Genomic DNA, 14,531 nt, shown 5'->3' on the forward strand with positions numbered 1-14,531 from the left:
GGCCGGACTTTGGTCCGCTGCAGCCAGTCTGCCAGGCAGAGGAAATGGCGACAAAGAGTTTTAGACAGCCAGATTTATATGCCTGGCCCCAACAAGTTAAAAATGACAGTCAAACAGGAAGCGCAGCATGGATTTTTATTTTTCAACGACAGACAATGTCAGGTGTCATTTGTGTGGTAAAGTGATCTGCTTATGTGACAACGACACACATTTACATAAACACATGAAAAACTCACCCTGCAGAGAGCAACAAGCTGCAACCAAAAATGTAAGCATGTTACAGTTCCTGTACAAAGACCTGTAAAACTGTTGTCACTATGGCAACAGAAACTAAAGGACGAATGCAAGATATTTTAGCTGTCTTGTTGACATTGTAATTCAGTATTGGTATAATCTTTACTGCTTTTTTGGTTTGACTTTCTTGGCTTTTGCTCTCAAACAGTTGTCACTGAAATAATTATATTGATTATTTAAATACTAGTTTTATCATTAGTTGACAAAAAATAATTTTAGTGCTTAAAATTGTTGTGCAGTGTTTATTCTAATTATACACCAAGTCAAGGTAGGAGGGGATCTGAAAATAGTTAAATAAATTGCTGGATTTCACTTTTATAGATAATGCCAGTTTCATTTTTGTATTCTTTTTTTAACAGATAAAAAATCAGTTAAAGTTTACGATTTATATTTTGAAAACTTTGTGTTCTGTCTTTTTTGGGGGGAAATATCTCATGTTACAATGTGGCCACCAGCGGTGTATAGTCTGATGCGGTTTCTGTGCAAAATGTTTGTTTTTTTTAAATAGGTAATCGGTGCATTTTATACTCAGGTAAGCCTTATATTTTTTTAGGTCTGTATGATACAATATCCAGATTATTAGCATATTCAGTAAATCATAGATTATAAATGGAAATGTTGAAATGTGATCTTATCAAAATTTAGTGATTTTCTCACTAACAGACTCATGAGTATTAGCTTTAGCGTTGTTCAGAAATTGAACACTAACAGTCATTAAGGTTGCTCACCAGTGTGGGTTCTGATGTGTTTTTTCAAACTTCTATTCGCAGTAAATCTTCTACCACAAAGTGGGCAAGCAAAAGGTTTCTCACCTGTGTGGGTTCTTGAATGTATTTTCAAAACCCAGCCCTCCGTGAATGTTTTACCACAAACTGAGCAGGCAAATGGCTTCTCACCAGTGTGGGTTCTTATGTGTGTTTTTAAATTTCCCTTCCGATTAAATTTTTTACCACAAGTTGAGCAAGGAAAACGTTTTTCACCTTTTTCATTCGTGTGTGTTCTTTTGTGCATTTTCCATGATGTATTGTCTGTAAATCCTTGACCACACACTGAGCAGGTGTAAGGTTTCTCACCAATGTGGGTTCTGGTGTGTACTTTGAAATCAAACTCTCGAACGATTTTTATTCCACACACTGAACACGTGAAAGGTTTCTCACTGGTGTGGATTCTTTTATGTATTCTGAGGTGTGCATTCTGAGTAAATTGTTTATCACAAACTGGGCAGGCAAAAGGCTTATCACCAGTGTGGATTCTTAAATGTTTTCTTAAGGACCCGCTCTCCATAAATGTTTTACCACAAGCAGAGCAGGCAAATGGCTTCTCACCAGTGTGGATCCTCGTGTGTGTTGTTAAGTGTCCCTTCCGATTAAATGTTTTACCACAAGTTGAACAAACAAAAGGTTTTTCACCAGTGTGTGTCGTTTTGTGCCTTATCCAAGCCGACTTGTCTGTAAATCCTCGACCGCACACTGAGCAGGCGTAAGGTTTTTCACCAGTGTGGGTTCTGGTGTGTCTTTTTAAATCGGACTCCCAAGCAAATTCCTTTCCACACACTGAACAGATATTTTTCTCACCATTATGGGTTTTGGTATGTGCTTTTAGGAGTGTCCTATTTGTAAACTGTTCATCGCAAACTGAGCAAGCAAAACACTTCCCGCTTGTGTGAATCGTCACATGCCGTTTCAAATTAAACTTGCGTTGAAACGTTTTTCCACACCAAGAACATTTCCAGCTTTTGCCTTCAGCGCAACATGTCCTATCACTTTCCGACTGTTTGTCGTCTTCAGTGTGGGCGGAGTTTGACGTGTTTTCATCATCTGACATAGGCTCCAACCAGCTGTCTGCTTGAGTCTCTTCCTGGTGCTCTTGATCACCTTCTATCGCCACGTGTGAACTTGAATCACTGCTTGGAGTCCGCGTCGATTTTTTCTCTTCATGTTGACCTTCATCTTCAGTCTTTAAACAAACCACAGTCACGGGGAAATCAGTGAAATTGTTCTCCTCTTTAATGTATGGTGGCAGCCGTTCCTCTTCTTTAATAAGAAGATGCTCCTCCTTAACATCAAGCAGCACTGGCTTCTGCCACCCAGGAGGGAAATACTCTTCATCTTTGTCTGTGGAACACAAGTCGGACATGTTTTTGGAAAATGAGATTTGTTTTTTTAATGTTGATTATCACCAAAAATGATAAAAAAGAAGAGTTTATTACAAAGGTCAGCAACCCAGGCTCAGGAGCTGCATGCAGCTCTTTAACGCAAGAGAGTGGCTCCTGGGTGCTTTTCCAAAAATGTTTACGGATTGAAAATCTGAATATTTTTGTTTTAATATGGTTTCTGTCGAACGACAAAACTTGACACAAACACTTAATGTTTTCCTATCTATCTATCTATCTATCTACCTTGGTCATATCCCTCAAGAAGGGTGACCGACAGCAAGACAAACACATAAAAGGAAAAAAGAAAATAAAAAAGGGAAAAAAATAGCAAAAACACACACAAAATTTTTGGGACCATGGCCAACCCAAATTCCCTAACACCCAAACAAGTTAGGCACCTCGGCACCTAAGTTGGTCATGCTTTCGTCCCTCCAGATGAAACGGGACACAAGAAAGCGGGCATGTCACTCAAGTCAGAGTGACACAACACACTCTTCTGTTCAACAGCAGGGCCTGACAGCTTTCACTGGTTTACCCCTGCCGCATCATACAGGTGCCCTGCCCATCCCTTTAGATTGCGTCTAAACATCCCACTATCCTTTTACAACACCTCTCCCCTCATTCCTATCACCAACAAGAGCTCTAGCTTCCACTAGATTTAGACCTCTTTCCTGCAGTGCACTCATAACATCATCCATCCACGTCAATCGCAGCCTTCTTCTTGGTCTCCTTCCATTTACGTCTGATCTAATGTTTTCCAATGTTGTAAAAATACATAGAATAAATATTACATTTTAACTAGAGTTGTAACTATGAGCCAGTACGAACGCAGATCTCCTTTGCCTATTTTCCTCTCGTCCGCGTCCTATGTGTGCTCCGCAACGGCCCCGAAGGTAAAGAGAGAAAAATAACTGCACAATCAAACTTAAACTGTATCAATGTGATTTTATTTACTTCACATTTTCAAAGGGTTGCCATCTTATTTTTCTAAATGCATTCAGTGTTTTATCGCACTCTTTTAGTGGCCCAGATAAGGAGGACATTATACAGACATTTTTTGTTGATTTTTCAAATCTACAAAATAAAAAACATCTAGACAGGGAATGCACAAACTAAAAGAAATACAAATTTCTCGATCTATGATTTTTTATGAAAATTTGCATTGGTATGATAGTTCATGTATTTTTGCTTGGTATTCAAATTAATGTCATTTGTACCACTAGGATGCACTAAATGTTACCCACTCTCCCTTCAAGACAAAAGCAAAAACCATAAAACAAGATAAGTTCTCGTACTTCATAAACCTCTAAAACAGTATATTTCAACCAGTGTGCCGTGGCACACTAGTGTTCCGTGAGATCTTGTGTAGTGTGCCACTGGAATTTGCCCAATTTCCTCTTTCCAAAAAATCAGGCCATTATTCAGTATTTTTGCTTTCTTCAGACGAGGAACTGTAATAGTCACCCATATCAGTAGGTGGCAGTAGATTTCTATATACTTTTTATATACTTATTATCTGCTCATTAAGTAGCACACTACATTTAACAACTTAAATTGCTTAACAAAGTTGTTTAAGATTGCACTGTAAAAAATAAAAACATAAATAAGGCATATAATTCTTTTTTATTTTAAGTATATAAAAAATAATTATTATTATTTTCTTAGGGCAGCACGGCGGCGCAGTGGTTAGCGCGTGTGCGGCAGTTCTAAGGTCTTGGGTTCAAATCCAGCTACCGGACTTCCTGTGCAGAGTTTGTATGTTCTCCCCGTGCTTGCGTGGGTTTCCTCCGGGCACTCCGGTTTCCTCCCACATTCCAAAAACATGCACGTCAGGTTAATTCGCCGGTCCAAATTGTCCCTAGGATTGAATGAGCCAGCGTATTGTCTGTCCCTATGTACCCTGCGATTGGCTGGCAACCAGTTGAGGGTGTCCCCTGCCCACTGCCCGATGATTGCTGGGATGGGCTCCAGCACCCCCGCGACCCTACTGAGGATAAGCGGTGCAGCTAATGAGATGAGATTATTTTCTTCTTTTAATATACTAATTTTCTGCTTATGAGGTAGTACAGTGAAATATTTCAGATAACTTCATTTTCAAACATTTTTGAAGGGCGGTGTGCCTCGGAACTTTTTTTTTATAAATAAAAGTGTACCTAGGTTCAAAAAGGGCTGAAAAACACTGCTCTAGACGAGTGTTTCTTAACGTGTTGGTCGAGACACAAAAGGGGGTAGCAGACCAGTTTTCAATGGGTCGTGGGCACCTTAGAAAAAAATGATGCTAAGATGAAGAATAAGGAGGATGACTTACACTTCTCAACAGTAGATGGCGGTCATTCCCTGCTTAATTTCTTCTACCTGTTCAGTCAATCGTCACGTTTGAGACGGACCACATCGCTTTTTATTGTGATAATGTTGATTTCATTTCTTTTTTTCTGCCCATAATGAGGGGTCTCAAGAGAGTTAGTGATAAGCGGAAGGAAAAGTCGCTTATATGCGATGTAGGCTTATATTGGAGTATATACGGTACTTTCAGTCGTTTTGGCTTTGTTGGTCATTTAGTTTTTTGACAAAAGGGTTAATCTTTTCGATTATCTCTCATTAAAACTGCGCAATCATTTCATTGGATACAATTGAGTGGAATTTATTCTTGATTTGGGGTTAAAGCTCGTGGTTACGGTATCTTTTAGTCACTAGTTGAGAATCGGAGCACTGAAACAAACATGTTTGACTTCAATATTTGCTTAATTTTGATCCCTCACTATACGGAAATCTCACTTTGTGATCACCACCTTAACACGGAATCATGTCGTATCTCGGGGGTCTGTTGCATCGCGTATAGAAGTAAAGAAGTGACGAACCTGCTGAGTTGACAATTCGAGCTCCCTTGCACACTGCACCCGGCTGTTGACATAGTCCCTTGATCTCCTCTTGTGATCCCCAGAGATCCACTTCGTGCTTGACTTTTGTTCTTGTGCACATTTTTTACATTTAATGTTCACACTTATCGCCTGCTGAGTCAGAGTCAAACAAACGCGTCTCCTTCATTAGCGCCGCTTGGCTAACAAACTACAAGATTCAAAACGTTACACAATACCGGGAGGTTTCCACCAACACAGAAGCGAGTTAACCAGACATAAATGCATTATTTATACATTAAATAACTTGATTACATTTGAAGAAAAGGTTCTAAATGTAGGTTGTCGTTACACTTAGCTCACGGAGTGGGCCTGGTTCAGTCACAAAACGATTTGCGACGCGCATGTGCGAAAGCAGTGGACCGTGACTACGGGTAGCCCACTAGAACAAATTACTCAAATAGCTGCGCAAATGCCTGAGCAAGTTCAGAAATTCCATCCATCCATTCAACCATTATCTTATCCTCAGTAGGGTCGCAGGGGTGCTCGAGCCCATCCCAGCTATCTTCGGGCAGTGGGCAGGGGACACCCTGAACTGGTTGCCAGCCAGTCGCAGGGTACATAGGGACAGACAATACGCTTGCTCATTCAATCCTAGGGACAATTTGGACCGGCCAATTAACCTGACGTGCATGTTTTTGGAATGTGGGAGAAAACCGGAGTGCCCGAAGGAAACCCACGCAAGCACGGGGAGAACATGCAAACTCCTCACAGGAAAGCTGGTAGCTGGATTTGAACCCATGACCTCAGAACTGTGCTACGCACGCGCTAACCACTGCGCTGCCGTGCCGCCCTTTCAGAAATTCCATTCGAAAGAAAAATAAACCACAGTGCCAAGTTTATAATCTGAATACCTTTGTTATCGCACGCACAAGCAACAATATGTCACTACGTAGGAAAATTGGAGCATGTCATGAAGAATTTTGTCTGCTCATCGAGTTTATAGCATATTTCTTTTTTTAAAAAAGTTATTTTTTTCTCTTTGCTGGTGGTACAAGCAGTTGAAGGAGATAATAATAATATAATAATAATAGTGGACTTACATTAGAAAAAATTGCAATTTTCCACTTGAGCAACACATTCACAACATCCAGAAAACTAATATCACTGGTTAGGTAGAAAATAAATAGTATAAAATAAGTAGTAAAATAAGGAAAGGGGAGGTAGAGGAATAGTAATAGTTGTATCTCATCTCATTAGCTGCACGGCTTATCCTCAGTAGGGTCGCGGGGGTGCTGGAGCCCATCCCAGAAATCATCGGGCAGTGGGCAGGAGACACCCTGAACTGGTCACCAGCCAATCGCAGGGCACACAGGGACAGACAACTCACTCATTCACACTTAGGGACAATTTGGACCGGCCAATCCACCTGAAATGCATGTCTTTGGAATGTGGGAGGAAACCGGAGTGCCCCGAGGAAACCCACGCAAGCACGGGGAGAACATACAAACTGCTCACAGTAAGTGGATTTGAACCCACACAGGAGGTTCCCAAGACCTTAGAACTGTCCCGCACTCGCACTAACCACTGCCCCGCCTTGCTACCCAATAGTAATAGTATAACATAAAAATCTAATAGTAAATAACTATAATAATTGATTAAATAATTATAATATGAATAAGAGTGGAAAAAGGATATATATTATATTGCCAGGTCTCGTGGAAGGCCCGTTTATAGGATCTTAAATCAGGGTTCCTACAGCTTAGGCAAGTTGTATTCAAGACTTTTAAAGACTTTTTAATGCCTTTTGAAATCAAAATTAAGACCAGGTTCGTCGGACAGCCACTTCTCATTCGATTTACACTTTGCCATGGTCCAAAGTAAATGTCTCTAGCCGAAGTTGCTGTGTGTATTGTGGGCAATGCGAGAGTGACTAATCTGGAAGAATGGGGGAAATTTCCCAAAGGGCCAGTTCATGTCAAGGTGGAGTTTGGCCTGGCTGGATGACAAAAATCATGGCACTGGCGGCACGGCCAAGGGTGGTTACTGCATAGCCCCACGTGCGGAGGTCCAGGGTTCAAGTCCAGCTATCACAGCCTCCCTGTCTGGATTTTGCATGTTCTCCCCATGCTTGCGTGGGTTTCTTCCAGGCACTCAGGTTTCCTCCCACATTCTAAGCACATGCATGTGGGGTTAATTGTCGAGTTAATATTATCCCCTCTGTGTGCCCTCCGACTGGCTGGAATGTGGGAGGAAACCGGAGGGCCCGGAGGAAACCCACGCCTTAAGATAACTGGGAGAGGTTTCAGCACCCCTGCGACCATACTGAGCAAAGCTGTGCAGATAATGGATGGATGGAAATATCTGTCACTTGCACCGTCAAACCTTACCTGTTCGATCATTCCCTAGTCAGCTATTTGGCAACATTCAGTGTAACCCCAACATTGAAGTAAATCAGATGAGTTTTACCATCTGGGGGAATTCACCCCTCTCAACTTTTAGTTGGTTTGGCCCACCACCCTTCTTCTCTGTAGTGGTAAAATGAACACAGAACAGTGTGAATGATATGAGTCAGGTACATGTTTTTCGGAAAACATAACCCAGTTGGTAGGCTACTATCTATTTAAGATATGGTAACATTTTGTATTGTTGTCAGTGGGCCATCCATGGGCTCCATGTGACATCATTGTGCTTCATCATCACCGTATTGTAACTGGCCACAGGTATGGAGTTATCCTTGCATTACTCTGGTTGCACGTGTGCAGAGCATGTGAAAACTGGGCCAAGAAGTTCATCTTCTCAGGAACCTATGGAGGCCTTCATGCTGATGTACACTGATAGGGAAATTTTCATCTCTATGGACAATTGCATTGTCATCAATAATGTTGCAGAGAGGAGTGCTTTGCTTAGGAGGATTACAATTTTTTAAGTAACCTAAATAAAATGTGTGTAGGGAAGCTACTTCATAAGAGTTTAGTCTAAATCCTAATTACCTGTTGGTAAGGAAAATTCAGTTTTGATTTTAGATTATGGATAATATACATAGGTAAATCTATTTTCATGTATATCAGAATTATTGTATAATCTTCATTTGAATTAAAATGGTGTTTTCTGCCAACTTATCAACAAATACTTGAATTCCTTCCCAATAAAAATGCATCATGAGAGCTCGGTGCTATTCTATTCATTCAAATTCCTCCTCTATAGCTAAGTGGGCTAGCTTTGGGTAGAAAACTCACTGGCGGAAAAGGGGCCCTGATTGTGGGTGGACCTAAGACATGTGTCTGCGCTGAAAGGCCCGACTGAAACCACATCATTGTTTTGATAGTTCAATTATTGTGGTCTTGCAACGTTGACACGAAAATTAATCGTTTTTTTTTTTTTTTTTTAAAGATTTGAGAAATGTTAGGATTTATATTTTTTGAACTAAAAGATTTACTATCAATATGTTCACATTTTAAGATTTTCAAAATTTGGATTTAGAACATATAATGCAATTAAATGCCTTTGAAGACATTTCAAAGACCTGTGGAAAACCTGTAAAGGCAGATTTTGTATTCTTTAGCGCTTTCTAGTGGTACAAAACATAATTCATAAAAAATATATTGAATAGCATATTAAACATATATGCTTCTTCCTATCTTTTCGGAAAATTGTATTCACATAGTTGTTGTTTTTTTGACATGTTGTTTTGTTTTATTTTTGGTTTTGTTTGAAATAAAGTTTCATTCATTCAAAATAGATGGATACTTTATTCATCCCCTGAGGGAAATTCACACACCAGCGGTATCCTTGTGTTGAAAAAATAAAATAATTTAAAAAAAGATATAGAATATAAAAATACCCAATATAACGTGTTGATAAAGAGCATTTAAATAGTGTTACAGAAAATAAAAATAGGGTAATATGCAAATGTGGTGGTGGGGTTTAATGTGGGCTTTTACTTCCTCGGGTGGAGTTAAAGAGCCTCATGGCACGAGGGGGAAATGATCTCCTCAGTCTGTCCGTGAAACAAGACTGTGACAGCAGTCTGTCGCTGAAGCTGCTCTTCTTTTTGGAGATGATGCTGTACTCAGCAAAAATACACGTACAATCATATAAATGTGCATCTTTTGAAATATTTGAATGCCAATTTCAATTTATCCTACATAGCATGAGGCTCACTAGAAGGAAGCTGATATTGTTGTGTGCCATTTTTTTGCAATGGGCACTCCAAAAACTAAAACCTTGTAAAAGCCTAGGAAAAACGAGAATACAAACTGTACGGTTTGGTCAGTGTTTTTTTTATTTTTCCTTGTGTTTCGTAACACTCATTTTCAGTAGCACTACACCAGGGGTCTCCAACCTTTTTCAAGCTGAGAGCTCGTTTTTGTTTCTAATTGACACAAAGGGCACCCAGTTTGATATGCATTTCTAAAACAACCACTTAATGTTATTACTATGTTGTTACTAGGCTATTATCAGGTTAATTCTTAGAAGTAGGGCTAAACACTCTACTCAGTCTACCACTGAAGAAATCATTTCACCAGAAAATCAAAATAACCCGGACAGGTGAGATATTTTCAGAACAGATCCACAAACACTACAACAGTCCTTAATGGGCACCACGTTGGAGACCCCTGCACTACACAATACAGCAAAATCTAGTGATTAAATATTACAGCGTGTCCCTTCAAAAACAAAGAGGTGGCTGGAACCATGCCTGTCACAAATGGAACGCCATAAACAAGTCCATAAGCAGAGTGCTCTAACTACATACACATCAACTTGGCATTTTCTACAACACAACTTCTAGTGCGCTGTTAGCATTGTTACAGTCACTTTCATTGCATTTGTTTATTTAACTCATATTAAGATTGCGTGTGTGATCATGTCGAATCAAACGCTGTGATAAGAAAGCGTAATCTTTACGTATGTTATGATTTTATGTTAAGCTTTTTTTTTTCATTTTATGTTTTCATAGAAAAAATGTTTTGCGACTGTTAGGGTTAATCTAATATGAGTACATATAACGATGATACGATACAATTCTTTTTTTATGTAATACTGTTATTATCATTTGGAATCCTTAAAGTTCTAGAGTGAAAATGTATTACACTGTCAAGGGGACGAGACCAAGGTAAAATTCCTCTTTTCCCCTTTTTTTACTCAATTGTATCATTTATCTATCTATCTATCTACCTACCTTGGTCATATCCCTCAAGAGGGGTGACCGACAGCAAGACAAACACATACAATAACAAAAAAAATAAAAGGGAAAAAAAATAGCAAAAAAACACACACAAAATTTTTTGGACCATGGCCAACCCAATTGCCTTAAACACCCAAACAAGTTAGGCACCTCGGCACCTAAGTTGGTCATGCTTTCGTCCCCCCAAATGAAATGGGACACCAGAAAGCGGCCATGTCACTCGGGTCAGGGTGACATAACACTCTTTTGTTCAACAGCAGGGCCCGACAGCTTTCACTGGTTTACCCCTGCCGCATCATAAGGGTGCCCAGCCCATCCTTAAGAACGCGTCCACAATCCTACTATCCTTTCACAACAATTGTTTCATAAAGTTGTTAAATTTGATTTCACTGTAACCTTGTATTTAAATGAACAATCAATCAAATGAATCAATTTGTCAATCAAACACTTAACAAGAAATGAAAAGAGGACAGAAAGAAGTAACAGTGTGTGGAATTTGCCCCTAATTAACATAAAAGAATGAATGACAAGATATACTGCACAAATGCATAAAATCACACACAAAAATAACATGAAAAGGAAAGCACAATTTATGCTACACACCAGGATTAGACATGTTTTTAACAAGTGTGTTTTTAGATATCAAAATAAATTATGCCGAATCATTTTAGGATCCAACACTGTTACGGGCAGTGTTTGGAAATATAATTTCAAGACGTGTTATTGAATGTTATTAATATATCGAAAATATTCTGTTTAATGTCCTTTCATGTTACAATTTGTGGTTTCGGTACAAATTTTTTTCTAATTGGTGCAGCCTATAATCAGGTGTTCCTTATATTTTTTTTAGGAATTCATGACACTATACAGATCATAAGCTTCTTCAGTAAATCAGAATTTTAATTGGAAATGTTAAACTTAAATCGCGTTGAAATTTAGTTATCACTGCTATTTTCAACAACACATACGTGACTGTTAACTTTAACTTTGTTCGGAAATCGTAGACCACAAAGCTGGCAGTTATAAGGTTGCTCACCAGAGTGGGTTCTCATATGATATTTCAAGCTTCTATTAGCGGTGAATTTGTCACCACAAAGTGGGCAGGTGAAAGGTTTCTCACCTGTGTGGGTTCTCGCATGTATTCTCAAAGCCCCGTTCTCAGAGTATGATTTACCACAAACGGAGCAGACGAATGGCTTCTCTCCAGTGTGGGTTCTTGTATGCGTTTTCAAGGATCCTCTCTCAGTGAATGTTTTACCACAAACTGAGCAGGGAAATGGCTTTTCACCAGTGTGGATTTTAATGTGTGTTTTTAAGTGTCCCTTCCGGTTAAATTTTTTACCACAGGTCGAACAAAGAAAAGGTTTTTCACCAGTGTGTGTTCTTCTATGCCTTATCCATGACGAATTGTCTGCAAATCCTCGACCGCACACTGTGCAGGTGTAAGGTTTCTCACCAGTGTGGGTTCTTACGTGTCTTTTTAAATCGGACTCCCAAGCAAATGACTTACCGCACACCGAACAGGTGGGTTTCTCACCTGTGTGGGTTCTTGTATGTGTTATTAGGAGTAACTTTTTATTAAATTGTTTATCACAAATTGAGCAGGAAAAACGCTTCTCACTTGTGTGAGTCATGACATGTCGGTTCAAATTAAACCTGCGTCGAAACAATTTTCCACACCAAGAACATATCCAGCCTTTGCCCTCGGTGCGACGTGTTTTATCACTTTCAGTCTTTCCGTCGTCATCGGTGTGAGCCGAGTGGGATGTGTTGTCTTCATCTGACATCGGCCCCAACCAGCTGCCTGCTTGTGTCTCTTCTTGGGCGTTCGTTTTCATGTGTGGACTTGAACCGCCGCTTGGAGGGTCCATCCATTTTTCCTCTCCATATTGACTTTGAGCTTCAGTGTCTAAACAGACCACAGTCACTGGAAACTCTGTGAAATCATCCTCCTCTTTAATGTATGATGGCCCCTGCTCCTCCTCTAAATTGCTATCATCTTCTTCGTCACCACTCGGCAACATTGGCTCCTTCCACCCTGGTGGAAAACAGTCTTCATCTTTATCTGTAGGACACAAGTTAGATACGGTTTTTAAAAATGAGACTTGTTATTCTTGAGTCTGGTATACGTCTTCAGACTACGAAACACAAATGCTATTGACCATGTATGCGTGAGTTTCTGTAAAGTTGACTGTTTTTGGATCTGTATTTCTCAGACTTCCATGCTATGAAATTAACCTGTTTTTATATTTAGGAATATAAAAACCATCATCACACTCATACACATGGTCACGTTTCAAAGATCAGTCTACAGTAAGACCTCGATTATCGCAGTTAATGGGGACCAAAACCACCCGAGATAAGTGATGGATTTAAACTCTAAAGATGTTATTCTACTATTGCACAAGCTTCTTTGCATACAATGCGCCTTTCTTGCTTGTGTTTGAAGAAGGAGGAAACAGGATAACACCTTATTTGCGGCCAGATAAGGGACCTGTCTGACCGCAGGCACGCCTAGTTTTTGTTTGCTATGGATAACATGTTATCGTATAAACAGGTCTCAACTGTTTGTTTTGATTACTCCCCTTCCCTTAGCAGAGGTGACCTTATGTAAATTAGGGCCTTCCGAACACAATAAATAGACAAGGAGCATAAGAATATTTCAGAGTATCCAGCAGACTGCCTTAGGGTAGACTATGGATATTTTCCTTGCAAGTAAGTTGTACTCACGATTCTTTGTGTCTTTTTGTATATAGGTTTTGTACATCTGTTGGGTTAAACCTGACATTTATTTGGTCCTTCGAGAGCCGGATTCCAAGATACCTGACGATCCCAGCGTGTGAGTAAAGATCCAGGCAAGTCTGTGGCCACAGCATTAAGACCCTTTTCGGGACTGGTCCTTTTCCTTACAAGTTGGGATCCGAAGGTTGACGGAAAGTCCAAGGACTCAGAGAACTGTGAGTAAAACTTTTATTTTAAAAAGGAATGCATGTGACTAAAGTAAAAGGGTATGAGTGTGAAGAATTCAAAACAGAGTTAAGAAAATAAATCCTAACAATCCTAGGCACTATTAGGTAAAAGAGAAACGTGGCCAGTAAGACTTAAGACACAGATAGATAGATAGATAGATACTTTGTTCATCCCCGAAGGGAAATTCACATTTCCAGCAGCATCCCTGAGCTGAGAACAATCGAGAACAATCGAAAATAACACGGGAGCTGCTGGAGTGGCTGCCATTCGTGACGGCGCCGGAAGAAAAGATTCAATTTGAATCATTTACAAACAAACAAACAAACAATTGAATCATGTACAAACAAACAAACAAAATATTCATGTTTCAATAAGTGAAGTCTTAAGTAAGAGGGAAAGGGTTCCTCTCCGTTTCAAAAAGAACTCAAGGGAAGTTCTTTAAGTAAGAGGGCAAGGGTTCCTCTAAGTAAAAGGGCAAGGGTTCCTCTCTGTTTAAAAAGAACTCAAGGGAAGTTCTTTGTTCTTCAAAAAGAGTGAAAGTGAGTGTGAAAGAAAATACTATTACCACTAGGTAATTGTATTTTATACCAAAGCAACAGGGAATAAATGGTGAGCCTTTGTGGATGCATGTATGCAAGAAAACTCCACCTGGGAAAAAGGTAGAAGTGAGTTTTACCACAAAAGGTTATTTATCACCATCCTGTTGAAAGAGAAACTCAGTGTTAGAATACACTAGGTATTAAAAACCACTGAGTCCAAATTTAGTTCTAAAAATGGGAAAGGGGCAAAGTAAAGCAAAACAGAAGCTTTTAGAAGATTTTTCGTGCAAAGACTGGAAAGTTATTGAAAAGGAAGATTCCTCAGCAATAGAACCCCTATGTTACTGGATAAAACAATATAACTTTAATGGGAAGTTGTCCACAGCAGGCATTAGAGAACTGCAACAAAAAATAAGAAACAAATGCAAACAGAAAAATAATAAGATGAGAAAAGAAGGTTATGAACAGACACAAGTCTGGATAAAAATAGCAAGACAGGAGAGAGAGGATGTAGAGGAATTCATAAC

At 39.6% G+C, this 14,531-nt stretch overlaps 3 protein-coding genes across 3 annotated transcripts in view; all 3 read right to left on the reverse strand.

The window, feature by feature from the left end:
* LOC148366413 (NMDA receptor synaptonuclear signaling and neuronal migration factor-like) overlaps positions 1-14,531 on the reverse strand; it is a 254,375-nt gene that overhangs the window by 50,978 nt on the left and 188,866 nt on the right. The window lies entirely within an intron of this gene.
* Positions 129-5,702, reverse strand: LOC148366420 (uncharacterized). The gene is made up of 2 exons (XM_088336857.1): positions 5,308-5,702; positions 129-2,408 (listed from the first exon to the last, which is right to left on the reverse strand). The coding sequence occupies exons 1-2, from the start codon at positions 5,426-5,428 to the stop codon at positions 1,009-1,011; spliced, it is 1,521 nt and encodes a 506-aa protein (XP_088192983.1). The 5' UTR covers positions 5,429-5,702; the 3' UTR covers positions 129-1,008.
* The window catches only part of LOC148366421 (uncharacterized), a 29,896-nt gene continuing 24,931 nt past the window's right edge, over positions 9,567-14,531 (reverse strand). Inside the window, exon 2 of the mRNA XM_088336862.1 lies at positions 9,567-12,560. Coding sequence (XP_088192988.1) covers positions 11,431-12,560 — 1,130 coding nt within the window. The 3' untranslated portion in view covers positions 9,567-11,430. The remainder of the gene's footprint in view (positions 12,561-14,531) is intronic.

Source organism: Urocampus carinirostris, chromosome 5, assembly GCF_059441175.1.
Source record: "Urocampus carinirostris isolate Australia breed hairy pipefish chromosome 5, RoL_Ucar_1.0, whole genome shotgun sequence".
Taxonomy (NCBI): domain Eukaryota; kingdom Metazoa; phylum Chordata; class Actinopteri; order Syngnathiformes; family Syngnathidae; genus Urocampus; species Urocampus carinirostris.

Coding starts and splice junctions, on each gene's coding strand:
- LOC148366420 (XM_088336857.1), bottom strand. CDS start 5,428: ATGTGCACAAGAACAAAAGTCAAGCACGAAGTGGATCTCTGGGGATCA. Junction 2,409..5,307: donor TCGAATTGTCAACTCAGCAG/GTTCGTCACTTC, acceptor TGTGTTCCACAG/ACAAAGATGAAGAGTATTTC.